At 38.0% G+C, this 27116-nt stretch overlaps 3 protein-coding genes across 6 annotated transcripts; all 3 read right to left on the bottom strand.

Annotated features, from left to right (window-relative positions):
• Positions 1 to 453: 453 nt before the first annotated feature.
• On the bottom strand, positions 454 to 3833 carry amer1 (APC membrane recruitment protein 1). Its single transcript, XM_067407126.1, has one exon. It carries the CDS (start codon positions 3731 to 3733, stop codon positions 875 to 877), a length of 2859 nt encoding a protein of 952 aa, XP_067263227.1. The 5' UTR covers positions 3734 to 3833; the 3' UTR covers positions 454 to 874.
• A 6814-nt stretch (positions 3834 to 10647) lies between these two features.
• asb12a (ankyrin repeat and SOCS box-containing 12a) lies at positions 10648 to 14990 on the bottom strand. Of its 4 annotated transcripts, none has more exons than XM_067406712.1 (4): positions 14942 to 14984; positions 13883 to 14078; positions 13225 to 13797; positions 10648 to 11575 (listed from the first exon to the last, which is right to left on the bottom strand). In XM_067406712.1, the coding sequence occupies exons 2-4, from the start codon at positions 14070 to 14072 to the stop codon at positions 11421 to 11423; spliced, it is 918 nt and encodes a 305-aa protein (XP_067262813.1). In that variant the 5' UTR covers positions 14073 to 14078; positions 14942 to 14984; the 3' UTR covers positions 10648 to 11420. The 4 variants fall into 4 exon arrangements, with proteins under 4 accessions (XP_067262813.1, XP_067262814.1, XP_067262811.1 ...); XM_067406713.1 differs by lacking the exon at positions 14942 to 14984 and adding an exon at positions 14747 to 14930; XM_067406710.1 differs by having other exon boundaries at positions 13225 to 14078; positions 14942 to 14990.
• A 125-nt stretch (positions 14991 to 15115) lies between these two features.
• Positions 15116 to 25929, bottom strand: mtmr8 (myotubularin related protein 8). Its single transcript, XM_067407055.1, has 14 exons — positions 25780 to 25929; positions 24078 to 24200; positions 23388 to 23550; positions 21926 to 22083; positions 21155 to 21283; positions 20477 to 20611; positions 19801 to 19933; positions 19527 to 19636; positions 19299 to 19424; positions 18690 to 18739; positions 18238 to 18438; positions 17853 to 17981; positions 16777 to 16903; positions 15116 to 16692 (listed from the first exon to the last, which is right to left on the bottom strand). Exons 1-14 carry the CDS (start codon positions 25801 to 25803, stop codon positions 16399 to 16401), a joined length of 1902 nt encoding a protein of 633 aa, XP_067263156.1. The 5' UTR covers positions 25804 to 25929; the 3' UTR covers positions 15116 to 16398.
• Between the last annotated feature and the right edge of the window lie 1187 nt (positions 25930 to 27116).

The following is a 27116-nucleotide window of genomic DNA, read 5'->3' as shown; positions in this document are numbered from 1 at the left end:
TAAGTTTGATACTTGGATTCTAAGATGATATTGGTTTCAATGTGCTAATGTTGGTTTTCATTCTTATGCTAAAATAAGTCATTTATAGTAGGGCTGCACGATATATCGCATGAGATTGTCACGCGCATTTCGTCAGTAAAGCCGGTTCCCTGATTACCGTTAAATCTCCATCACCTGCTTTCAAATGGAGCGGCATTTAATAGACAGAGCCGTAGATCACTGAAAAGCCACGCAATATCGCATTCATTATCGAAGGCGATTCATCTGCGATATGAACGCGATATTGCGTGGCTTTTCATTGAACTACGGCTCTGTCTATTAAATGCCGCTGCATTTGAAAGCAGGTGATGGAGATTTAGCGGTAATCAGGGAACCGGCTTTATTGATGAATTGCGCGTGACAATCTCATGCGATATATCGTGCAGCCCTAATTTATAGCACTGTTGCTTTTTTTTTTTTTTTATAATTAAAGCATATCCAAAACATCCAAACAAAGTGTATAAATTTCAATGGCAATACCTGGCTACATAAATGCAAAGCAATATGGCATCTATATATAGACAGCACCTGCTGAGTAATGCTGTAACACACAAGGTACAAATACTCTAACTCACAGAAACTAAAATAGCTCAAAAACTACACAGTACATCACAAAAAAAAAAAAAACAAAAAAAAAAACATAGCTTATCCGGCAGTAACAGCAACTACAGTGTTTGTGTGTGTGTGTGTGTGTGTGTGTGTGTGTGTGTGTGTGTGTGTGTGTGTGAGAGAGAGAGAGATACAATTCAAGAGTGTCAGTAAACATCCAGCATCGTCTTTGGTGACGAGACTTGTCTATTTGTATTATTGTTTTATGTTAAGTGGGAGAGATTGTTTATAATTTAGGTGGTGCAGGGGTGAAGCCACCCTCAAGTTCCCCCCTCCTGTTCTTTATGGTAATTTCTCGATGGTCGGTGGTTTGCTCAGTGCGAAGATGGGGCACGCCTTGAGTGATTCCAACAGGTCGATTCTTCCACTGCGTGCCTGTAGGGGGATAACTGCAGGGATAAAGCGCATCGCCTCCACCAAACAAAATCTCCCCCTCACCATCAGCTCTAGTGGCAACTGAGAGGTCACGATTACGGCAGTTGTTCTTTAGGGGCAGATGTGAAGGTCTTACAGTGGATTGGCCCATATGTGGCAACTTCGGTTCTTGCTGAGAAGAGTTGGAGTCAAAACCCCGCCCATAGCCCCGCCTCCAACTATCAACAGTAACCCTACAGGGTTGTCGCGGTACTGCCATATCACTACAATCAGTAGTCCTATGTTGTGAAAACGCAGCCCCCTTTGAGTCATAGTTGGTTACACTTGTGTAAAGCTCACTTGTCTTAAACTCCAGACAGTCCGTGTCAAGAGAGCGACTGCGTCGATTTAGTGCTAATGGGGCGGGGACTGGAGGGCAAGGTCGACCCAAACTGAGGTGGCGAGGAAGGCTTGTGATGCCCCAAGCGTTACTGAGCAACAGACTTTGTTCATAGGCATCAAAAGTAGGCTGGTCACACTCGGCAAAGGCATCTTGCTGAAGGTAACAGCCATCATCCTCAAATGGTTCGTAAGGAGACGCCAACTCTTCCTCTTCCTCAACAAGCTCGGTCTGCTGCTCACACTCACCCTCATTTTCCATGTCAACCACATCGAACGTGACAATGGCAGGCAGGGCGCTCAGACTCGGGCCAAAAGGAGAACTTGACTCCGAGCCATCAAGACTCTCAGTTGAGTTGCGGTAAAGCCGTGTGTTCTTTGTGAAATCTACTAGCGCTTGGGAGAAACAGACCATCAGCTCTTCTTGGGATTGGCTGCAGCCTCTGGTGGGTAGTAATGGGCTTTGATCCTCAGATTGAGGCTGCGCTCTGGTTGTGTCGGTGACATGTACGCTAAACCCAGAATTGGCACAGGGTGCAAACAAGGGACTCTCCTGGATCTGACCCCTGCTGAGAGGCACTGGCTCTATTATAGCCTGGGATCTCGGTGGTGATTGAGGATAGTGCTGATTGATAACTTCTTCCAAAACGGTCTTCCCGGTGTCAACTGCGGGATCATCGTAGAAGCAGTCGGCATGGAACAGAAGCTGATCTTTGGATGGGCTTCTGAGATTCTGAAGCTCACAGCACAGAAGGGCATGTTGAATCTTGCTCAGACGCTCCTCCTCCGTCTCCATGGTTCCTGTCTCTAGAGCAGTCGATGCCAGGGCATACAGAGGGTTTTTTGGACTCTTATCACCCTGCAAGGCTGCACCAACAAACGAGTGGCCATCCTTAGGAGGAAGAGCAGGGCTGAGCAGGCGATCATCAGGCTCAAAAAGTTCATAAAGGGCATCACCACTGTAGCTGTCCCGTGGAAGCCTTTCCTGGTGTGGACGTTCTCTACTCTCCTCCTCCATTCCTGGCGTGGTGGAGTCATAATATCCCTCATCGCTGTTGGGTACCGACTCCTGCCGATCACTCTGTGGGCTCAAGAGTTCAGCAGGAGTGAGTGCTGTTTCTGTGCATCCCAGTGGGCTGCTGTTGGAGGTGGCACGGATGGAGCTCATTTGCTGATCGTTGGTGAGTGAAGGGCTATCCGAGCCCCTGTCTGAGGGGATGTAACAGACTTCATTACTTGTTTCAGATTCCCATAAGCTCTGCAAGTAATCCGCATCTATCTCATCAGGAGTTGCCATCTCTTCCCCCCCACCTTGATATGTGACAAAACACGAGCTCCGTTTTCCTGCGTTTCGGCTGCCTCTCTCGGCAGACACTGAGCTCTCAGCGACACTAACGTCATCCTGGTCTGCAATGATGTCTCCACATCCTGTCAATGAATCAAAGCTCTTCAATGATGAAACATCACCAAAGATTAAGTTTTCAGAAGAGCAGGATGCAGCAGGATGCTCCCCAATGGGAACGTCCACATTCTGCTCTGCCAATCGATCCAATTCTGACTCAGCACACAAGGGTTGTTGATATGTCGTCAGTACTTCCTGTCTCCCATTTTTCTTCCCCTCCCCCTTCTCCTCTTCTGCTTTCTTCCTCTTATCCAGTTCTACTCTGCTCTTCTGTTTCTCAGGCACTAGCGTTACATTTTTCGTACATTCAGTGGCAGCCAATGGCAGTTCACACACACTGCCCGCAATTTGATTAGGCACATCTGGCACCAACTCTTCGCCCTGACTGTGGCCATGGTTATCGCTGCGGTCACTGACGCTTGACAGGGCACCAGGCACTGTTTCGGCATTGAAGCTTGAAGACATTTCAAGTGCCTCACGCTTTTCTAGCTCAACATTTTTGTTTTTCCTGTGTCTCCGAATGCTGCTGAAAAGACTCCGAAGACCTCTGCGCTGTCGTGGTAGAGACTGAGATTTCCCATGGTCCTCCTGTGATTTCTGAGGTTCACTGGAGGTGCAGAACTCGAAGTCCCCTGAGGCCACTTCACCGCTACCTTTGCCCAAATCTTCCCAGCATGCTCTACTTGCACCATCATATGTTTGGCTCTTTGTTACACCGGTTTTTGATGACCCCTTTCTTTGATTTCTGCTGCGACCACTGAAAAAGTTTGGCAGAACACAGATGCTCTTTCGGCCTCCAAAAAACTTGAAGGTCGACTTCCGAATTTTCACAGAAGGGGGTGACTGAGGTTGAGAGGTGTCATGGGAAATGGAATCTGATTGTGGATCCCCTACTGCACCAACAACCTCAGTTCCTGTGGTGATCTCCATAGTGACACAGATCACTGTGGCTAATGGAGCGTGTCTGTGGTAAATACTCCTTCCTGAGAGGCAGGCTGGAAGGAATGGGGACTGTGTTGATCAGGCATGTTATACCTGTGGAATAAACAGAAATGAAAGACAAACTATTAGAAACAATAAAAAATAAAAAAAACAACAGAACTAAGAATGAATGTCCTTTGGTGATCAATAAAAGACAAATCTTCAATCAATAAATTAAGTTTCTATGTTATTAAAAAAAATATGCTGACCTTATGTAACGTTACAAGTTTCTTTAGCTGCTAAATAGGCTTTTCTTCCAGCATTTTAAACTTCTCTGAATGTATTTCTGAGGCAGGCATAATGTAGTGTAAAAAAAAAAAAAACATATCTTAAATTGTGGTAACACTGTGTACACACAGTAGTGCCCTTGGGAAATGAGAGAGACAATAATAAGAAAGATAATAATATTAAGATAATAATATTGTTTATAATGTACATGGAGGATCCTACTAACATTCTAGACAACATTCAAACTTGAGGGCCAAAGCTACCACAAATTTTTCAATAACAAATTTGTTCAAACGCTGAATATTTTATTTATTTATTTACACCATGTCAGCAACAAGGCTATTTTCATGGTGAAAACAGAATAAACAAAATTCATACAATTAACAAAAAAATATACAAGACATTTCAGATTAATACAAGATAGAAATTTTAAAACACACTCAGGTGATACTTTTTTTAAATGTCTTGTATGACCTAAACGCCATCTAGTAAAAACAACTTGATCATACCTAGATTTGAAATTAGTAAAAAACATTCTTCTTATACTAAGACTTATTTTGTATAACTTATTTCCTTTGCATTTATCCCATTCCATCTGCCACAAGTTTATTACTGGTCTGAGTTCAGAGGGTGGAATTTGACGCTTTGAAATATTTAAGTTGAGAGCCTCCTTTGCAACGATGTCTGCTTTCTCGTTACCAGATAAACCAATATATGACTTGGAACCCAGCAAAAAAAAAGATACTGAAATTTTTCTTGTGTAAAAGATCTACGTTAGCTAATATATTTATAATTATGGGATGATCCGTCTTTACAGATTCCAGTGCCTAAAGGCAAGATTTTGAGTCTGAAGATTAAGAAATTTCGTTCTTGTCCATTTTCTATATTTTTTAAAGCTAGTAGTAAAGCACAAGCTTCAGCTGTAAAGACAGAACTTTGTCCTGGGATTCTCATGCAATGACAATGATCTCCAATTATTGCTGCTGCCGATACACAATTATCTGCTTTGGATCCATCTGTAAATGCAGGTCTACGGAGAGGAAAATTGCATCTTAACTCCAAAAACTTGTTGCCTTTTTCTGTTGAATCAAAGTTAAGATAACATTTGGCCTTTTCAGATCCCAAGGAGGAATAGTGCATGAGCCTGAGTTAAGATGTCCAAATGAATATCCAGGTTTTCCAAGTAAGGTTTTATCCTTAAACCAAAAGGTCTAATATACCCAGGTCTGGCTTCATATAAATAAAGATATTCCAGGAGAAAGACTGGTAGGAAGGCTGGATTACAAATTGTTTGCCTTTAGTTTGACAGCATTGTAAAGCCAATTTCAGACGGCTCTTCTGGAGTGAAGGTTTTCTGGCTTCTGTGAAAAGACTCTGAACAGGAGAGGTCCTAAAAGCTCCTAAGGCCAGACGTATCCCTTGATGATGTATTGTATCCAGCATTCATATATAAGATTGTCTTGCTGAGCCATATACAATGCTTCCATAATCTAAAGGGGATCTGACTAACACCCTGTAAAGGCGCAACAGTACAGTAAAATCTGCACACCATTTTGAACATCTTTTCTCAAATGTGGAATAAAAGTACGTTTATTATCAAATACAAGACCTAAAATTTTTAATTCCTTAACAGTTTTGATAGGTTCACCTTCTATAAAAAGTTTTGGTTCAGGATATAGTGACCAGAGAAGGCAAAAATGTATACAAACTGTCTTTTTGTTTTAAAAAATCTAAACCCATTTTCAATTGACCAGCCAATTAACTTATTTAAGCATAATTGTACTTGTCTTTCAATTACATTCAAATTTTTTCCTCTATAACAAATACACAAATCATCAACATATAAACATTTAAATGCTGAAAGATGCATCTATACTGTATATCTGTGATTGAGATGTACCGTTACAGCACTATTAATGACGTATTAATTCATTTCTTTCTCAACTGTTTACATTCAGTTAAGACAAAAAAAACAAAACATCCACAAAGCAAAACAATGCAAAGAAGTGCTGCACAGGGTGTAAAGATGCAAAGAGCACTGACGAAGGCAATACCAGCCGCAACGCATAGGTGTACAGTGTCACCTGTTTTTAAGATTTAGCCAAGATGAAATAAAGGCATTTTAAAAGTTTTTTACATGATTCGAGTGCCTCGGATTATCCATAAGTTTACAAAAAAAAAAACCATCTCTTAGAGAGTGCGTGAGTACTGAGGGCACATTTACAACAACAACGATGTCCTAAAAACTGAAAAGTAAATTTTTCCCTAAATTATCCCCAATCACCGCAAATGGATCCACAAAAACGATTAAAAATGCTATATTATGCATGCCAGGCCAGTAGTAGGTAAGGTCAATTTGTAAAGAAAAACTATGCACCGTTTGACAGAACACATAATGACGTCACCGTTTTCACAAATTTGCGTTTTTGTAGTTTTTTGTTGTTTAAATTGGCAAGACTCAGGGGCTGTTTACATGACATCACTTTCAACTAAAAACAGAAAACTTTTTGTGCTTTGGCCATTCATTTATACAACAACAGAGTTTTGGGGGCCCAGTTTGAAAAGTCTGAAAACGGGTTTCAAAGTGCAGGTTTTTTAAAATGAAACAGTTATTGTCTCTGTGTAAACTACAAAAACACGAATTTGTGAAAACGGTGACGTCACACACATGCATATTACATATTCAGTCTATAGGCACATCGTTTTTCTTTACAAAGCAACGTTGTCATCTGTACTCGAACGCAAAGGAAAAACTTTTACGTTTTTATTACAATAATGTTGTATAAACATACCCTTACTATGACATGCAAATGATAAACTTTAGTTATGATGCAACACTGGCCTGAATGCGAATTAAAGTCTCACTTTTGCAACCTGTAGCTCACTTGTACTTAGTGTTGTCAAACGTATTGACATCCGTACTGATATTTTAAAAATGTGACAATACCATAATTTCCCGTTAGAGTGCTGTTGAGTGGATTCTTAAACATCTCTGATTGGCTATTGTGCTCACGTACTCAACAGATATATCTGGGATTGGCTACAATGATCAACGCTTCAAAAACATGTAAATAGACATCTTTGACAGTCTTCACAGAGCGCTTACACAGATCCACTCGGGAGCATTTGAAAGCAGGCATCTATCAGCGGATATATTAGGGATCCGCTGATAGATGCCTGCTTTCAAATGCTCCTGGTATATGTAAGAACTCAGAGGCATTAAAGATGTCTATTTACAATTTTTTTAAAGCGTCATTGTAGCCAATCACAAGTGGAAAATACAAACATCACATTCAGAATAGGTAACCAATAGATTCATGTATTATATATATATAAAAATGGAACAAACCAATAATAAAATAATGTCTTATTGTTTGATGTCTTTCTGTTTAAAACTGTAAAACATTTTGTTAACAATTGTCTGTTGGGTCTTACTGAGCCTTACTATGATCAATTATAAAACATTATAACGCAGTGTCATTTAGCTATGAAATAAGTAAATTACATTTGCACATTTAGGTGGGAATAATTTGGATAAAAATGTAAGATTTTCTATACCACTGAGGAAGACAAGTTAACCTACAATAAAACGAAAACAGCCAATGGCAGCAAAGTGTTAAGTCTTGCAATGCAACAGATAACGTGAGTGAAGTTCCTCTGGATTACACCTATCAAAACAAAAGCTGGTTGAATCCAACGGGCCTGAACACTCACTGTATGTACATCATAAACAAAGGAAAAACACATACAGATAGCGTGCACTCCGAAGAACTACACCCCATGGACCAATTACTCCGACTGCTGCACTGAAAATATTGTTGGTAATAAAAAAACTTATATCAACAGATTTCCCACAGTGTCCCCAGCTGGACACCATCACTGCGAATGAACGCGCAACTGGCGCGCGCTAGCCCAGACGCTAACCAGCTTGCGACCGCTTCACTGATATTCACATAACTTTGATATACAAACAGCTGCTTCTGCGTGCCCACTCACACAGTGAAAGAGCGAAAATAAACAGAGATTTCCATGAGCGATACTCGCCTTATTTTTCCATCTTTTCCGCCCGAGAATGCAGAGATGTGCTCTCTCTCCTCACGCAGCGCTGGAGGAGCTCGCGGTTGTGATTCACTTTGTTCAGTGAGCGCTGGAGCGGCTGTCGGCGTTTCCGTGCTGCGTGCATTTTGGGAAGTGTAGTACCATGGTATTATCTATTTCTGTTACTGTATTTGCATATACAGGGAATACGACAAGGAGCCAGAAATAATAAATAAAATAATAACAATATACAAAAAAATAAGACATTAATGGAAATAAAGACATTAATGGAAATAAATTAAATATTCTGTTGCAAATGCACCAGGACAATATGGCAATTAAAGTAGAGGTATTTATGCGTGCAATTCAAATTTGAGTTTTGCCAACAGATAGGCCTAGGTGACTGGTCAAACTGGGATATGTGGTTTAATGTTGTCAAAGTTAATGTGTTAACAAAATTGGCCGCTATAGAATAAAACTGAATTTAAAGTATTATCATGAAAAGCAGGTTACAAATACTGTACATTTGAATTAAAATGTTTCTCTTCTGGTTTTTGCCTAACTTTAAAGGATTAGTTCACTTTCAAATAAAATTTTCCTGATAATTTACTCACCCCCATGTCATCCAAGATGTTTATGTCCTTCTTTCTTCAGTTGAAAAGAAATTAAGGTTTTTGATGAAAACATTTCAGGATTTCTCCTTATAGTGGACTTCAGTGGCCTCCAAACGGTTGAATGTCAAAATTACAGTTTCAGTGCAGCTTCAAAGAGCTTTAAACAATACCAGACGAGGAATCCTTAAGGGACTTATCTAGCGAAATGATCTGTCATTTTCGAAAAAACATTTAAATGTATATGCTTTATATAAACAAATGATTGCCTTCCAAGTGCTTAAACCAAAACTGCACTTTCGTATTCTTCAAAAAGCTTACGCTGTATGTCCTACGCCTTCCCTATTCTACTTACGGAATGAACGCAGCACCAGTTCCTTTTTTTTTCGTAAGTAGAATGCACTGAAACTGTAATTTTGACCTTCAACCGTTTGGAGTCCACTGAAGTCCACTATAAGGAGAATAATCCTGGAGTGTTTTCATCAAAAACCTTCATTTCTTTTCAACTGATGAAAGAAAGACATGGACATCTTGGATGACATGAGGGTGAATAAAATAATCAGGAAAATTTCATTTGAAAGTGAACTACCTTTAAGTATTAAACTGATTTTCTCAAAAGGTATAAAGTATAAAGGCCACAGAGTCTATTTTTGACCACAGAGACTATTTTTATACCCATAAAAGGATAACATATTCCATGAGATACATTTATAGATTATGAAAAATGTAAAAAATAAATTCATAAAATTTAAACATAAATGTAATAGGCTAACGCTTAAAGGTGCTAAAGAGGATGTTTTGTTTTATACATTTTTGCAATATTACTTGAAACTGTCTTTACTAACTGATAAAAGACTATTTATTAGGTCCACTGAAAGTAATAATATAAAGTGCCTCAGGGATGATGCATGATTGTAGGCAAACCCCGGAAGTGAGTTAGCATTTTAGGACTTCCGGTTACAACGCCGTATTTTCTGCAATTTTTTCCAAAAGTCTATGGGAAAAATGCATAGGCTTTCAACCGAGGGAACCCGTGCGCCGCTAACTTCCGAGTTGGCCTACAAAAACGCGTCATCCCTGGGGCACTCCATTAATATACATCATCTGTGCACGAGGTAGGGCCTTAAAAACATCAGCCAATCGTTTACACGACTGGCCCTCTGGCTTGTCAATCACTGCCGTGACGTTCCTTGTGAGAGACAAGCCCGGCTGCTCTCTCCAGTAACTTTCCACACTCCACAGGCGCCGCATGCAATGTTTTTGTCAGGAGACAGGAGTAACAACTGCAGATTATGAGTTACCTGCGGTGAGTCCGACATAATGAATCCAAAAAACATGACAGCGAATGCCGATGGTAAACAATATTGTGTTCCAATACTCCTGCACGAGTTTTGGGAGGCGTTCCTTTGCTGTGAAGGAGGGGGGTTGTTCTTACACATGCGCTCATTTCAAAAACTCAGTAACAGTCTTTGGATTCTCAGTCGATGAAAAAGTCCTCTCTATCACCTTTAACTTTTTAAACATGCAACAAGTCCCCTCTAAATATTGTAAATATGTGAAATATATCAACTTTTATCTGATGGTTAATAGATCTCCCACTACAGGTGGTTGTTTGTAAATGTTGCCCGTGAGCTAAATAATGAACGTATGAACAGAGGCATCAGATCTAACTATTCACAACAAACACCCTTTCAACATGAAACCAAGATATGAGACCTACACTTTCACTGCCTCTCAAATCTTTCTATCACCTAGGATACAAAAACCTTTTTAGGGTTAAAGCCCTGGTCTAGTCTAGATTTGTTAAGGTCTGTCTCTGCATTGTGTATACTAAATTTTAGTATTTTAAGTTTTCAACATCTGTGCAATAATACTATTTTATGACGTGAATAAAAACATTCTCTATGAGGAAACCGGCATCTTAAATGACCCCATAAATGTAAATATAGAGGAAAAACAACCACAGATAAACATTCTGATGTTCAGCACTTCAATTTTATGAACAGACTAACAAGCCAGATGTCATCCATTGCATAATAATGTTGTCAAAATATACTTGCAGAAGCCCATATGTATATTACATTAGCATAAACTGATACACGATTTGATCCTCAAGTGAAATCCTCAAGCAACATACTTCAATACATGTGTCATAAATCCTTATGATCTGAACAGAATGATCTCCAATACACTCTACCTGGCACCTGCACACCCTGGAGGTTATACGACATCTGCTGGAAGAGTGCATCTGCTCTAAACAAGGGATTCATAGACAAGTACATCACAATGGATTTTATATGTCATATTAAGATTGATAAGACAGTTAACAACAATTGTACATTCTTCATTAAGCTGTAACTCTTTAACAAAACACTAATTTATTCAGTAAAAATCATTTTTACAACAGCCTAATTTACTATGGAAAATGAAAAGAGAGAACAAGGATGTATGACAACGCATAGTTCTAGAGCATTAACTCTACTAGACAACACTTCTGGTAATATTACATACAGTAACATTACACATTACAATTTTAAATGACTATCAAGCAAAGTTTAACACACGCCATATATGTAAACTGAGGTTGTTAGCAGTGTATCGGTCCGTCTGTGAGATTGCATACGAACGAGTTCACGTCACTACAGACCCTCTTGTCTGTTCCCTTCCTTCTAGATGTCTGTATGGTCTGCCTGTCCAGTCAATGTGTGAATGATCGAGTCTGTCCTTTAGTAAGGCACAGTTGAACATGCTCTGGTTTGTCAGTAAACTAATGCGCTGCTCATAGACTTGTGTTCGAGATAGTTGATGAGTCTGGGTGGAATCTCCAGAGAGTCCAAAGAGTGAATCTTGTTCACCTGTATCAGGTGTCTACGAATGGCTAACCTACACTGAGATGCCAGAGTCTTTGGACACCCTGTAGAAAAAAAGAGAGAGATTAATAAAACAGTTATTTAACATAATCAAAAGTTATTTATCACATGGCAGTCAGCGTTATTTGAATGACAGCATTCTAATAAGAGCCGTATTTCATAATTTGATTTTGCATAAATGTATGACAGCGTGTGCAGAGCTCTGCTTTCCACTCCCTGCAGGGACTAAAATATTTCCATGCAGCGCATGAGAAAAATAAAGCTTGGGACATGTTTGATGTTTAAAACAGTTATTAAAGGATTAGTCCACTTTTAAATGTACTCATCCCCATGTCATCCAAGATGTCCATGTCCAACTTACGGAACGAACGCGGCGCCAGTTTCGTTTTTTCCGCAAGTAGAATAGGGAAGGCGTAGGACATACAGCGGAAGCTTTTTGAAGAATACGGAAGGTGGAAAGGAGAAGCACTTGCAAAGCGATATACATATACATTTGTATTTTTTTTTAAAGAAAATGACCGATCGTTTCGCTAGATAAGATCCTTATTCCTCGCCTGGTATCATTTAAAGCTGCACTGAAACTGTAATTTTGACCTTCAACCATTTGGAGTCCATTGAAGTCTATTATAAGGGGAATAATCCTGGAGTGTTTTCATCAAAAACCTTCATTTCTTTTCGACTGACGAAAGGAGGACATGAACATCTTGAATGACATTGGGGTGAGTAAATTATCAAGAAATTTTATTTGAAAGTGGACTAATCCTTTAAGATATTATTAATAAGCCTTGAAAAGAGCTCAAAGTACTACTTCGTTTGCCGGGCTCAAAGCTGAAGAACGCCGCCTTTCAGACAGCATGCGATCGCAAATTCAGTTCTCCTTCACAAATTTTTGTGCTTGAATGGTCAAAAATGTGTCAAAATGCACATCCAGGCAAGTATCTACGCTAACACAGTCAGGTATTTCTTAAGTGAACGTAAACAGAAAGAAATGGAGTGTGATCCATGTGTCAGGTCTTAAAGAGATGGCAGCCTAATAAACCTGCACCTGCTGTCTGTGTGAATAATATTAATTAAACAAACAAAATAAATAAATAAAAAGGTATAATCACCCACTGCTTGACTGAATATCTTTAATATATTTATTAAGAATCAGTGTAAAGTTAATTTAGAGTGAAGACTATGCAGTGCTTTATTTAGTTATTTATTTTACTTTTATTTAATTTCTTAATGCTATTGTTAAACAGACCTTCTTTAGCCTGAAATTTACCTGAAATTTTTAAAGCACTGGTAATTTCATTTTTTCTTTCTTATACTGTCATATTGATTGTAATTAGCATCTTTGCTTATTGTAAAGATAATTTAAAAAATAATTTTAAATATATTTTAAGACAAAATAAATATTGTTAAAATATTTACTCATATGATGAAATAAGATTTTGGGCCCCCACCCCATATTTATATTTTATTTTAGATTTATTAATATACATATAGAATAAGAATGTATAAAGCTCTGGAAATAATTAAGAAACAACTTAACATTGATTTTTCTGAACTGGTCTCTTAATTTTTTCTAGAGCTGTATGTATGTTTGTGTATATATATATATATATATATATATATATATATATATATATATTTCTTTTTTCCTTTTTTTTTTAAAGAAACATCATACTGCTAAAGACAATATTCTCACCTCGCTCTTTCAGCAACAGCTCAACAGCTTCATTTTGTTTGGTGCTCTTCTCTATAATGAGGGTCGGCAGGTAGACATTTGCCCCAAAGTCAATGAGCAGTTGAATATATTCGACACCACAGCCGTGTCTCAAGCACAATTCCAGGACTGTCTTCTGCTGCGTGGCCCTGCCAATCACCTTCTCTTCTGGGCTGTTATAGTTTGGATCCGCCCCATATAACAGCAACATTTTGAAGCAGTCCAGGTGTCCATATATGGCTGACAGGTAAAGCGGGCCACTGCACACAGCAACCCCCGATGCCCACAGCGTCACCTTTGACCTGGCGTTGACCTCTGCCCCGTGCTGAAGCAGCTGGCGGAGGATCTCCGGGTCACCCTCTCGAGCGGCGGTGAGCACGGGCGAGCTGTTGTTCAGGTGACTTCCGTTCGGATTAGCCCCAGCACGGAGCAGGGCGAGCACACAGCTCAAGTAACGCCCGCACACAGCAGTGAAAAGAGGAGTCTGGGCTTTCACATCAAGGGGATCCACATCTGCCCCATGAGCCAGGAGCAACTGCAGGCATCTCAGGTGACCTGCAGGGAGGAAAAAAGCTGCGTCTTGGTGTCCAACAAATTCAGATGTGACATCAGAGTGCGCATGCAAGGGTGACACATGTACCTTTGGACGCAGCCATGCGTAATGGGGTACCTGGGATACCCCAACCACTCTGCTGATTAATGCACTTCCTGTAGCGTTCTTGTGACAGTAGCTCAGCCAACAGGAAATGGTCATCGTCAGCCACAGCTCGGTTCAGCTCCAGACTCTCAATAGCAGATTCATCCTCTTCCACCGGCCGCAGGTAGAGCATAGAGAACTGTAGAGAAAAAGAAAGTTTATGTATGCAGAGATGAGTGTTTTCTGTGCCTCTGCATCAGTTTCCTTTTAATTTTAGTTTGAATAACTTTCAATTTTACTTTTCAACTTTTATTATTTTTATTTGTTAAATATTTCTATTGTTTTATTTTTTATTTGTTTTAGCATTTTTAGTACTTACTTTTTTATCTAATATTTTATATATATATTATATATATTTTATATATATTAGTATTTATATATATATATTAGTATTTATATATATATATATATATATATATATATACACTTTTAGTCACCAAAACAACACTGGAGGCTAATGTAGATTTTCTTAGGCAGAATGTTCAAGATGAATTGCATGAATTTCAGTTAAGTTGTGCTTAACAACAAACCCTTATATTGCGATATTATTATTAATTATTACTGAGTAAATTAAGATTATATGATAATGATACTGTTTTTGTGACTCCGTTCATAACATTAAAACGCTTTGTCATGATGAACTTTATTTATCTGCATTAGCTTTAACGCACTAACTTACTAGCAAGCAAACACAACACCAGTTAGCCAGCTAGCAAATTAGATAAAACCCCAATAAATACATGCAAAACTGGATTCTTAAAGGGTTTATGTTACTAAACTCAAGTGACAGTAATACTGTGCGCATACGGAAGAATATTCATTCTCAAGCTCTTTGAGCTCGGTAGATTTAACTCCAGTATTTGTAAATAACGCAGAGTTTGACTCGCTCTCGCCGACCTGCTATCGTACAAACACACATTTTACCGGTATAAACTAGTACAAATATACAACATGACCATTTAGCAGATATTTTAAGAGTGTTTTCGTCTCAAGGACACTCACCGAGCTAATAATAAGCCAAACACTGACGACGAGCAGCGGAAGATGTTCTCTGGGCGGCCACAGGGGGCGCTGTGCGCCATTAGGATTCGGTCCTTCTGTATATTTAATGAGTGGGTTAAATGTTATCCACAATCATAATAATGCAAATAATATGATCGCATAATATAATCCACATCGTTACTAAAATCTTTATTTATTTAAAGAAAACATCCATTTAAATGTAATGGTGTACAAAAGAGGTACAAAACAGTGCAGTGATCAAAACAAGCGTATATAAACATGTAATTACATGAAAACTATTTAGTTTTAAAAAATAATATATGTAATGTAACCACAGGCTGTCATTTTCAGTTATTTCACTCTCATTGCTTATTTCAAATTCCCTTTTGACTATTGCTGAACATTTAATAAACAGAACTTTTTTTTTCTCATTTAATCAAAAAATAATAAATGTAAACAAATGCTTCTCAAAAAAGGAAGCATTTTTTAAAAATATATTGATTTTGTATCTCTGGAGCTCCACAGCAGCCAGGGTTCAATGGTTCAAACTTGAATTCTAAAACGAAAGCTGTCAAATCTTTTCCACATCCATAAGTAATAGGCTCATTTTACACATCCAGTAGACATCATTAAAAGCAATATTGCTTTGCAAAACTATATATGCAGTGTATTGAAAAGGCTTGGTCAAAAGGACATTAGTTATATTCTTGAAGGACCACCATCAACTATTTCATGTGCATCAAATTATCTGTTTGGCATTAGAGTTAGGCTTGAACAATGCGGAATCCTATTGCATTCAATCAGCAGCATTTCAGCTGTGTTGCTTTGCATGCAAAATGAACAGCGCTTACAATATGGAACACCACAAAAATAATACTATGCCCTTGTGCGAAGAAAAAAAAAAAAAAAGATCATTTTGACCCGTTTTCTAATAGTGTGTTCCCTTTAGCTACCTGAATCTCACAACAGCTGCTTGTGTCTGAATAAATCAGTATAGGATCTGGTTTTCAAATGTACTATACATATTATATGGAAAGTGTAATTAAAAGCCAGACATCAAAAAACAGTCTACCGTACAAAAGAACTCCAATAAAACAAGGTCAAATTTGATCAAAATGGCATTTAAACAAAACATAAATGATTCAGATTACCTGTGATCAAAGGATATAACTTTAATCCTCACGGTCTGAAGGCCAACAGACACACTCAAGTCCACTGAACATTTCAGGAATGTTCAAAACAGATATAATAGAATAAAAAAAGAATACACACAGAGCTAGAAAAACCTCATGTACAATGATACACAATCACAAATGAGTGTGTGGATGTTTGAATGCTCTTTGTTTGTGTTATAGCGGCCTAAACTGTGGAAACAGTACTGCATGTATCCTTTCAATACTCCAGACAGTTGTTCTTTGGGGTTTCAGTCAAAATGTCCAATCTGTTACTATGGAGACTCAATGGGATTCTTGTACCTCCTCTTTGGAATGTTCTGTTTCCACAGAAACAGGTTTGTCCTTAGAGGAGGTCAGATCGTGTTCGGTGGCTGTTGGCTCTGCCTCTTCTTTCTCATTGCACTTTTCAGCTCCTGGTCCCACCTCCTCTGTGTCACCATTAATGAAAGGAGCACAGCTTCCATTTGATTGGACAACAGGAGCAGTGGGAGTCTTCTCACTTGGACTGTCCTGTTCTGCAGGTGTGTTGATTGGTCCAGATGGATCAGGGAGAACTCCATCTGCAACAGCCAGCTGCTGTAAATGGAGGAAAGTGAGATAGCGTCATGTCAATCAAATGCCTCTCTGTTTAAAAACTACAACTCCCACAACCCCACTTACTCGCTGTAATTCAGTCATGGTTCTTTCTCCTTCTACCTGCTTCTTTGTAAGGGACAGCAGCTGGTCTAGAACAGACTGTTTTGGATGCATGCCTCTGTCATAGTGGTTATACATCCCACACCAGAATCTGGTCAACAAAAATACACAATACAGCACTTCCTTAAAACTTAGTTGGATATATGTTACCATGCTTTTGGTGCTAAATTATTCTGTAAAAACACAAGACATTAAAGAAACTGAATTAATTTGGTCTCACTAGCTAGGTTTCCATCCAAAGTTGCAAATTTAACTGTTGCAAAATTGTAATATCGCATAAAAACATTTGCAAATAAAGCACTGATTCCATCCAGTGAGCCGAAGAGAACAAAATTGTCACTTCCTGATAATCTGGCACTAAATATCACTAAAATTAGTGATAATTTTGCTGCAGTCTGAGAAGCTACTATATATAATAATTTTTATAATAAGTTACTTGTGCCTCAGAGCACACAGACAAACGCAATAATCTTGCTTTCGGAAGCGGATGCTTGCTGTTTGGAAACACAGTTGTTTAAGAGTTCTGGGAGGTAATTATACCGAACCACTTTAATGACAGACTTTGGCAAAGGCATTTCAGAATGACTAAAACAGCATTTCAGTCCACTGGTTAGACCAGTTATGCCGTCCCATTGCAAAGTCACGTCTTTTTTGATGCACATCAAAGGGATTTATTCAGTAAATATGTTTCATAGATATAAATTGTAGTTTATGTGCATGTTTTCTTATCAGGTCAATTTTTTTTTTTTTTTTTTTTACTCAATTGCATGCATATGTTTTTTATGCACATTTTTAGAATTTATGCACATTTTGGTGTTTCCATCCAGCGTTTTTCTATGCGATATCCCATAATGGGCATAAAAGTAGGTGGACTGAAACATAGCTAGTGACAGTATTTGAACAGTATTACATCACTATTATCTTTTTGCTTGTAGTTAGCACAGTGGAGTGTAAAGTTGTTGTGCATTTACACCAATCTGTGTTTGTTGGAAACAAGTGGCAAAGCTGGTTTATTCATGTGTTTGAGAGTGTATTCATACTTGAAGTGCAGGGGTAAAGTGCTTGGTCTGAGAACCGTGTTCTCTACTGAGCGCCGGTACAAAGGGTTTCGATACTGATGCTGGTTCTCCAGAAGATGTGGCCACAATGAAAACGTCTTTTCATGCAACCTAAAATCCCACACAGAATGTTGAAGCAAAGCATTTAAAAGCATTCAAGAAAAGCAAACAAACAGAGTATGGTTGATTTCATTCTGTTCTAATAAAGACTATTTGCTTTTCATTTTGAAGCACACACATTAAATGCTGACTGATCTTTATTTTACATATATGTACGTGTGTGTGTGTGTGTGTGTGTGTGTGTGTGTGTGTGTGTGTGTGTGTGTGTGTGTGTGTGTGTGTGTGTGTGTGAGAATACTATCCTCACTTCATTTCAAGCCGCTCTTTCTGGCAGTTGCCGATGAAGTTTCCGTACTGACAGGCGTAGACTTGATTGTGTATTTCCATGAGGTAACGTTCATTGAACTCAAACACGCAGGGGAATTGTTCTGACAGCTGCCACACGCACTCCAGGAACTGGGTGAACACCGGAGACACTTCCTTGGGGTCGGTGTCCAGATGGGCACACCTAGAGCACAAACATACACATGATGTCACAAAAAAACTGACCAGGTATTGACAATAATGGTTACAGAGATCACCATTAATCAGCCTTTTTATGGCATACAAAAGGTAATCATCACATTTTAGCAACACTATTTTAATATTTAACATATTAATAATACTGCTATATAATGTTTATATTTGCTGTTATTAAATGCTGTGATACTGTTTTATGGGTTATTTAATAATTCATGCAACAGCAGTGAAGGTTTTTACCTGTAACTGAACTTATGACCAAAAGAGATCCACTCCTTTTCTATCAAAACCTGTAAAAGAGAAAAAAAGTCTTTTTTTTTACCTTTTAATATACACTACTGTTCAAACGTTTGGAGTCAGTGAGATTTTGTAAAAGAAATTAATACATTTGTTCAGCAAGGACACATTAATTTGATCAAAAATGACAGTGAAGTCATTTTTATGACAAAAATATTAAAAAGCTCAACTGTTATTAACATAGATAAAAAAACATTTCTTACTAATATTAACAAAAAAGCATATTAGAATGATTTCTGAAGGACGCTGGAGACTGGAGTAATGGCTACAGAAAATTCAGCTTTGCCATCACAGGAATGAATTACATCTCAAAATTAAAATAGAAAACAATTAATTTTAAATTGTAATATATAAATCACAATATTACTATTTTACTGTATTTCTGAATCTTTCCAACCATACAATTTTGAACAGCAGTTTATATTTAGTTAGACAGGAATAGTTGATGACTTGATTAGCAAAGCCTTGACCTGCCTAACAGTGTGACATGAATGTGAGCGTGCACTTTAAAATTCACAGGAGTCCTGAGGTTATAGGTTACTAGCTCATTACCATGAGGCCTTTAATGGTTCTGTAGTATGGGTCCAGCAGTATGCAAGCCAAAGAGCACACCTGAGCCGTTCTGTCCCAACCATCAGAGCAATGTACCAACACACTCGCCCTCTCTTCACAGACAGCCTATAACACAAAGAAAAAGTAGACTGAGTAAATCAGAAATACTTGCTGATCATTTGTGTGTTGCCGTGTCTCTTGATGCAGTTATAGATTGGAGGTCAGAACCTTGGCGAGGAACACGCCTGCATCCATCACAGATTTGATGTGCCTCAGCCAGCCGGAATTTTCCAAACCCGTCAGATAGTCACTCATGGAAGGGGATTTCATAGAGCACACTGGAAAGAACAAAGGTATAACCAACTATCACTTTATCTAATACTGGCTTGAAAGGTACAACCAACACTCAACTGAGCATAGAGTTACAAACACAAGCTTAAGTAGCTTATAAAGAGTTATATGCTGCATATATCAGTACAAATGAAAAAGCTTGTCCTCTCACCCTCCAGCAGTTTTTGGAGGCTGTTTCTCATGACGTGGATGTTTTCAATTCCTTGAAAGTGGAACCTGATATTGGAGTAGTTGTCCTCATTCTCATAGCCTTTACCAGCTGCACGGTTTGCCATTGCATTCAACTGACAAAGACAAAAAACACAAATGTATGCACACGTAGCTCCAAATGATCAGGTCATAGCTTACGGTTATTTCTCTTTAAAAGAAAAGGGAAAGGAATAAAATGTTATTTCTCTAGTTAAAACATGAGATGGGCAAAAATAAATAGAACAGTATATAAAATACAGTAGTCAACATTTGAAGTGGATCAAAACCTTTCATCAAAGTTGACCTAAAACCTTCTTCTTAGGACAGCTTCATTCTTAGGAGAACTTTGATTAGATTTTTTGATCCACTTCAGATGTTGACTACTATATTTGCAATACATATAAATAAAATACATTGTATAACTGAACTCTAAAAAAAAAATTATGACTAGGATTGAATGGTTCATTACATAAATAGAAGAGTAGATGGGGTCAGAGGGTGAAAGATTACACATGTGACTCCTACATATATGCCAGAGCAGTTGGGGTTGAATGTTTAAAGATAAACATTTACAAGTCCCATCATGTAGTTGTCCTCTAATGTACTGCATATAGAAAGGTTAAGGTTAAAGGTCACACCTTAGGCCGTGTGTCCACTACATATACAAAAGGGCAGTTGGGGTTCGCTTGTCTGATGACCTGAAGCATCTGCTCATCTTCTACACAGCGAGAGTTCAAACCCGACAAAGGCTGACTGCAGCGACAGATCGCAGCCTGCAAGAGAGTAACGCAAAATACAACGAACAGACAAGGATGTAGCAGCACAACTTCTCGATTTTCCAGTATAAACCTACTGATGTATTTATATGTCCTAAAAATTAAAAATGCTATTAATAGACTGACTCTGTGAAATTGGCAGTTACAAAGCTTAGTAAGTCATTTTGCTGCCTACAATCTAGGTTTAATCTACTTTTAAATTATTCATTCAATATATTAATTAGATTTCATTCAATAACTATGCAGTATTGTATGTATAAGCTTTTCACTCAACTTTTTTGTCTATCTTTGCTGAATTTAATGAGTTTGTTGCAGTGCACTGTGGGACATTATCTTTTAAGGATACATGCAATTCTTTCTTAGAATTTGGCCAATTGTCTTAGATGGCAGCATACTTATGATGTCTACTATTTGAAATAGCCTTCACTCTAGGAGTGTGCCTATGATGCCTTAAAAAGCTGTCTAGGTAGGGGAGCCCACGAGGTTGTGGAACAGAGCCATCGTGTGCATTTATGAAGTGCATGCCATGTGCTTGTATACCTTTGTATCTTTGTGATAGTAAGAAAGAACAGGCAATCGCCCTCGACTCCTAAACTTGGCACTGCCTGTTACCGTAGCAACACTGGCACTTTTAGGGAATCCAAGGATAGATGGATAAGTGCTACAGATCTGTGTAAAAGAGAGACAGAGGGAAATTTTTGATTGAGTTTTTGAAAGATCCTTGAGAGAGAAAAAAAACTGATCAAGTTTTGGGTGCATACACTACAGTTCAAAAGTTTGGGGTCGACAAGATTTGTTGATGTTTTTAAAAGACGTCTTATGCTCACTAAGACTGCATTTATTTAATCATGTATACAGTAAAAAGAGTAATTTTGTGAAATATTGCTACAATTTATTAAAATGTAATTTTTTCCTGTGATGGCAAAGCTGAATGTTCAGTATCATTACTCCAGTCTTCAGTGTCACATGATCCTTCATAAACCATTCTAATATGATGATTTGGTGCTCAAGAAACATTTCTTCTTATTATAAATGTTGAAAACAGTTGTGCGGCTTTTAACTGAAATAGATAAATAATAATGTTAAGTCTTTACCATCACTTTAGATCAATTTAAAGTGTCCTTCCAGAATAAAAGTATTAATTTCTTTTAAAAAAAAACTTTGAACGGTAGTATGTTTAGTTGAAACTGTTGCTGGGTTTTGCCTAAAACATTCTTATCGTTGTGGTCAGTAGATAAGAGTTTGGCTAATTATTGTGAAATGGTCCTAAACAGGAAGCATATTTACTTTACTAGGTTTACTATACGCTACCTCAAAGTTCTTGTTGAGGTGGCTAATTTCCCAATGTTCATTGGAGAGACCCATCCTGCTGAAGTCGTTCGCCACATTGATGAATTCCCAACCCCGTCTCCTGTCCTCCTCGTTTTGGTTTGGATTATAGAGAAAGGCATAAAGCTCATCTTCTCTGACTGAAATGACACAAAACCACAGTTAGAATCTGAGAGCAAATAGGTGTGTGGTTGAGTCAGTCTGCAAGACATAATCCAATAAGAATGAGTTTTTTAAAACAAAGGTGTCACTATTAGGCCAGTCCTGAACTACATCACTACATTTATTAAGCATGTGCTGTTAGTGTTGTTAACTAAAATTATTAAAGGGTTCACCTAAATTGAAAATTATCCCATGACTCACCCTGAAGTCATCCTAGGTGTATATGACTATCTACTTTCACACAAACACAATCTGAGTTATATTGTAAAATATCCTGTCTCTTCCGAGCTTTATTATGGTAGTGAATAGCTCTCCTGATTTTGAAGTCCAAAAAAGTGCATACATCCATCATAAAAGATATCCACACATGGCTCCAGGGGGTTAATAAAGGCCTTCTGAAGCGAAGCGATGGGTTTTTCTAAGAAAAATATCCATATATAAATCTTTATAAACTAAAAGAACTGGCACCTGGCAGAGGGCCTACACAAATCAACAAAACACTGGTCATAAATTAGAAGTCTAAAACGAGAATTTTTAAAGAGAAATGTCGGAGGATTTCGATATAAGAAAAGAGATGCTTGAGATAATTTCAATTTTTGGGTTAACTATCCCTTTAAGAAATGTTTTTCGCTGACTGATATAAAGCTGAAATAAAATATAAATATTAGATGAAAACATAAACTTGAAAAACTAAAGCTGCAACATTTCTTATGAAATTTAGAAATGTTGCAACTAACTGAAGTGTAAGTTTAAGGGTGTATTCACACCTGTCTTGTTTGGTTTCATTGAATTGAACTGAAGTTTGTTTCCCCCGTTGGTGCGGATCTTTTAGGCAAGTGTGAATACAGCAATCGCAATCGGGTGCGAATCTAACAACCGTACCGAGACCCAGCTGAAGAGGTGGTCTCGGTCCGGTCCCAAACGAACTCTGGTACGGTTTTCTGCTTGAGAATTTCTGCCCAATGAATGGATGACCTTAGCACACGTGTGGTTTTGTTTACAAATTTTGGTTTACTTGCAAAAAGTGCAGTGTGAATGCGAACTACACTGAACAAACAAACAAAAATCAGCATTGTATTTGGTCCGAACAAAAAAAAAAATCAGGATAAAAGCCAATTCAAAATATTAAAAAATACTATAATACTAAATACTTAAACATTTGATTATCAATTAAAAAAACAAAAAACAAAAAAAAAACATAACCTCTCAGAAATCTCAGAAATCCAAAAAACTTTGCTCATATCAATGCAACAAACCACCAGTATGTGTATGGCGTGTGTACCTGGTTGAGAAAGGCGCAGAAGTGACTGATAGACCTCCTGACAATCCCTCTCTTGTTGGAACAACAGATGAAGCAGCTGGAAGGTTTTACAGCGGATCAGGAGCGGACAACCAGACGCGGTTAAAGGAAGTTTCTCTACTGACGCAATGTGATGATGCAGCACCTTCAAACACACAGGATTGAAAGATAACCACTGTTATCAGACATATCTAGATGTGTATTTCTAAAAGACTCAACAACAGATGCCCTATGGTGGAAGAACATGGTTGCATCTGAAATCGCATACATTCCTATTATACAATAGGCGAGAAACAGTAAGTGACAAGAGTAGTATGTCCAAATTCACAGTACTCATAAAAGGTAGGCAAAAATTACCCGGATGACATACTACTTCTAGCGAGATCCTGATGTGTGCATACTATGGATACTTTACTATCCCTTGAGGCCATGGGAGAGGATTTTGTGAATGGCAGTGAGGCGACGCAATTGACGTTGGTAGGTCACATGATAATGACAGCGTGGCAAATGTAATACATCTGGATTAAATTCATACTACATAATCGCACTATATAGAATATACTTTTTTTAGTGGTTGTGAAGTAATTACTTCACAAATATGTACCTACTTAAGAGAGAATGAAATTGCAGATGCAGCCCATGGCATATTCTGTTCCCACTTCCCTACATTACCCATGTTTCTTTGCGTGTGTTGTTGTTTTGTTCCACATAGATAAGGTGAGTAGCGGTCAAGTAAAGAGTGCCCAGAGCTGAGGACTTTTCAGTGTACCTGTTCAGTAGTTTCACATACTCCACCTCCAAAAGAAATCCAGAAAGAGAAGTACATTAGTGCAGAATTATCAACTGTGACTGGTAAACAAAGAACCAGCCAATGACTGAAGGGGTTAAGAAGACATAATCATGTCTGTTGGGTTTGGATGTGCCCCTTAGGGAGCAGAATCTATCATCCAAACTTTAACACAATGGAGAGGAAATCCTAAAGAACCTCTTAAGACTACAGTCAGCAAATCCTGTTGCTCCATCTCTGCAGTTTTGTCATTTTAGTTACTGAGTAACAAGCAATGTCACTGTTATAACACAAGGTGCCACTTCAGCACTAAAGAACAGTTTCTCATGAGTCAAAGTCTAATGTATTCTGCTCATTTATACTTGAAATATATAAGAACTAATCTTTTCAGTAAATTATTAGAAAAATCCCTTTAGGGCTTTAGGATAGCAGAGTGAAGCTGGCTTTATTTGGTCAGGTGTGAGATCTCCATTAGCTCCATAAAGTGAACATCTGAAATCTTGTATTTCTGCATGACATGAAACTCAAGCTGAGCCACAGTACGTACAATTAAAACTATATTGTCAACTTTGATCCAATATTCAAACTAATAATTCTCTGTGAGTGGGTAGAGCAGATCTGGCCAGAGGTGTTAGCTGCTAATATAGAGCACAGTTCCTGTGGTACTGCTGATTCAACATGTGACATCCTTTGAGCTGACCCCTCCAAACCCCTCAAACATACATAAAAGATAAAAGACTGCAGCAATCATCTTTTAATACTTTTTTACAACGATCATATGACCATATAATGTTATGTAACAAAATAAATATTTAGCAGTTTTACTTCTCAATCCTGGTCCTGGATTGCACCATGGATATGTACATTTCTAATAAAATGATGTTCATCAAGTATAAGATACGTAATGACCAGAACCACTGTCATGTACAGTTACATCCTGTGTCATAATTAAGGCCAGGGGGTTTCCAATTGGGGCCCAGGGGGACACAAGGAAGTGCTGGGGGGTTCACGAAAAAATAAAATAAAAAAAGATTAAAATAAAGAAAGGAAATTAGATTAAAATAAGTACAATAATGGTACAATCCTATAATGTGCAGAAAAAAATAATAATGTAACTTAATAGAAATTATATTTTAGACATATTTATAAATTTCATAGGATAAATTTGGTCTTTATACAATAAACAACATAGCTGCCTTTTAAATTTTAGGGCAGGGTCCCTCACATGAGTATGATCATATTTAGGGGTCCATGGCATCTTAAAGATTAAAAAACCCTGCTTTAGGCAAAGCTTCACAGAATCATTTTCCCTCCCTTTGCCTACAGGTTCACTTGAACAAACTTACAAGAGGATTTTGTACATATTGAAGTGACAACTAAAAAAAGCCTTCAAAGTACATTCAGATTCATTTAGACTCTAAAACGCATTGGATGAATTTAACAGCAGCCTAAAGGTCGGAATCTTGTTGACCAACCCATTTAAACGCTTCCTTCTGCATGTTTTTACACATATCGAGAGTTATTGGGTCTAACATAACACGAGATCTGGCCAACTTTACACGAGTACACCTGTTGATTCAGACCTACCTTTGGCGTTATAATGTGCTCCATACTTTAATTGGGTTATCATCCAACTGTCCACGTTAAACTTTCGCTGTTTGTGTGTTTAGCGGTTGACATGTTTGTTTCGGGAAATCGTATTATGTCGCTGCGTTCCTTCCTGACATGAGAACTACAATCATGTCAGCAGACGGGACCAGATATCGCGATAAGTCAAAGTGCAACGTGATTTCAGTCGCCAACTTGTAACGGTCTTGCTTAACTTTCTCCCTGCAGCAGTCACACCTCTCTCTGAGTAACTGAGAGGAGCAGCAGCACTGCAGCTGACACAGACGTGAATGAGCTAGCTTTAAACAATCTGGCTTGTATGGAGTCAATTCCATGCCACATATATTTGCAAAACAATAAAATATAGCAAAAGAAAAATAAAGTGTTCAGCAAAAAAAAAAAAAAACGCAAAATATGAATGCAATAATGCAAAAATAAAGATATAATAAACTGCAAAATTAATTCTGCTGTAAAAAAATAAATAAATAAATAAAAAAGCTTAAAGGGTTAGTTCACCCAAAAATGAAAATTCTGTCATTTATTACTTACCCTCATGCCGTTCAACACCCGTAAGACCTTCGTTAATCTTCAGACCACAAATTAAGATATTTTAATTGAAATCCGATGGCTCCGTGAGGCCTTAAGGGAGCAATGACACTTCCTCTCTCAAGATCCATAAAGCTACTAAAAACATATTTAAATCGGTTCATGTGAGTACAGTGGTTCAATATTAATATTATAAAGTGACAAGAATATTTTTGGAGCGGCAAAAAAACCTAAATAATGACTTATTTAGTGATGGCCGATTTCAAAACACTGCTTCATGAAGCATCGGATCACAAATGAATCAGTGTGTCAAATCTGCTGTTCGGAGTGCCAAAGTCACATGATTTCAGCCGCTGGCAGTTTGACACGTGATCCGAATCCTGATTCAATACACTGATTCATTTATGATATATCACTAAATAAGTCATTATTTTGTTTTTTTGGCGCTCCAAAAATATTCTCGTCACTTTATAATATTAATATTGAACCACTGTACTCACATGAACTGATTTAAATATGCTTTTAGTACCTTTATGGATCTTGAGAGAGGAAATGTCATTGCTCCTTATGAAGGCCTCACGGAGCCATCGGATTTCAACTAAAATATCTTAATTTGTGTTCCGAAGATTAATGAAGGTCTTACGGGTGTGGAACGGCATGAGGGTGAGTAATAAATGACAGAATTTTCATTTTTGGGTGAACTAACCCTTTAAGTAATGCAATGTGTTTCTTTAGTTCAGGCAGCCCCACTTTTCTGGGTGCTTTCCCTT

This window comes from Chanodichthys erythropterus, chromosome 13 (genome assembly GCF_024489055.1).
Source record: "Chanodichthys erythropterus isolate Z2021 chromosome 13, ASM2448905v1, whole genome shotgun sequence".
NCBI lineage: Eukaryota > Metazoa > Chordata > Actinopteri > Cypriniformes > Xenocyprididae > Chanodichthys > Chanodichthys erythropterus.
The sequence above is the reverse complement of the archived record's forward strand: the minus strand, read 5'-3'. Positions and strand labels throughout refer to the sequence as shown.

Coding starts and splice junctions, on each gene's coding strand:
- amer1 (XM_067407126.1), bottom strand. CDS start 3,733: ATGGAGATCACCACAGGAACTGAGGTTGTTGGTGCAGTAGGGGATCCA.
- asb12a (XM_067406710.1), bottom strand. CDS start 13,996: ATGACCATTTCCTGTTGGCTGAGCTACTGTCACAAGAACGCTACAGGA. Junction 11,576..13,224: donor GCTGTTGCTGAAAGAGCGAG/GTGAGAATATTG, acceptor TTTTTTCTACAG/GGTGTCCAAAGACTCTGGCA.
- mtmr8 (XM_067407055.1), bottom strand. CDS start 25,803: ATGGAGCACATTATAACGCCAAAG. Junction 24,201..25,779: donor AGCACATTATAACGCCAAAG/GTAGGTCTGAAT, acceptor TTTCTTTTGGAG/GTGGAGTATGTGAAACTACT. Junction 16,693..16,776: donor CCATGACTGAATTACAGCGA/GTAAGTGGGGTT, acceptor CTCCATTTACAG/CAGCTGGCTGTTGCAGATGG.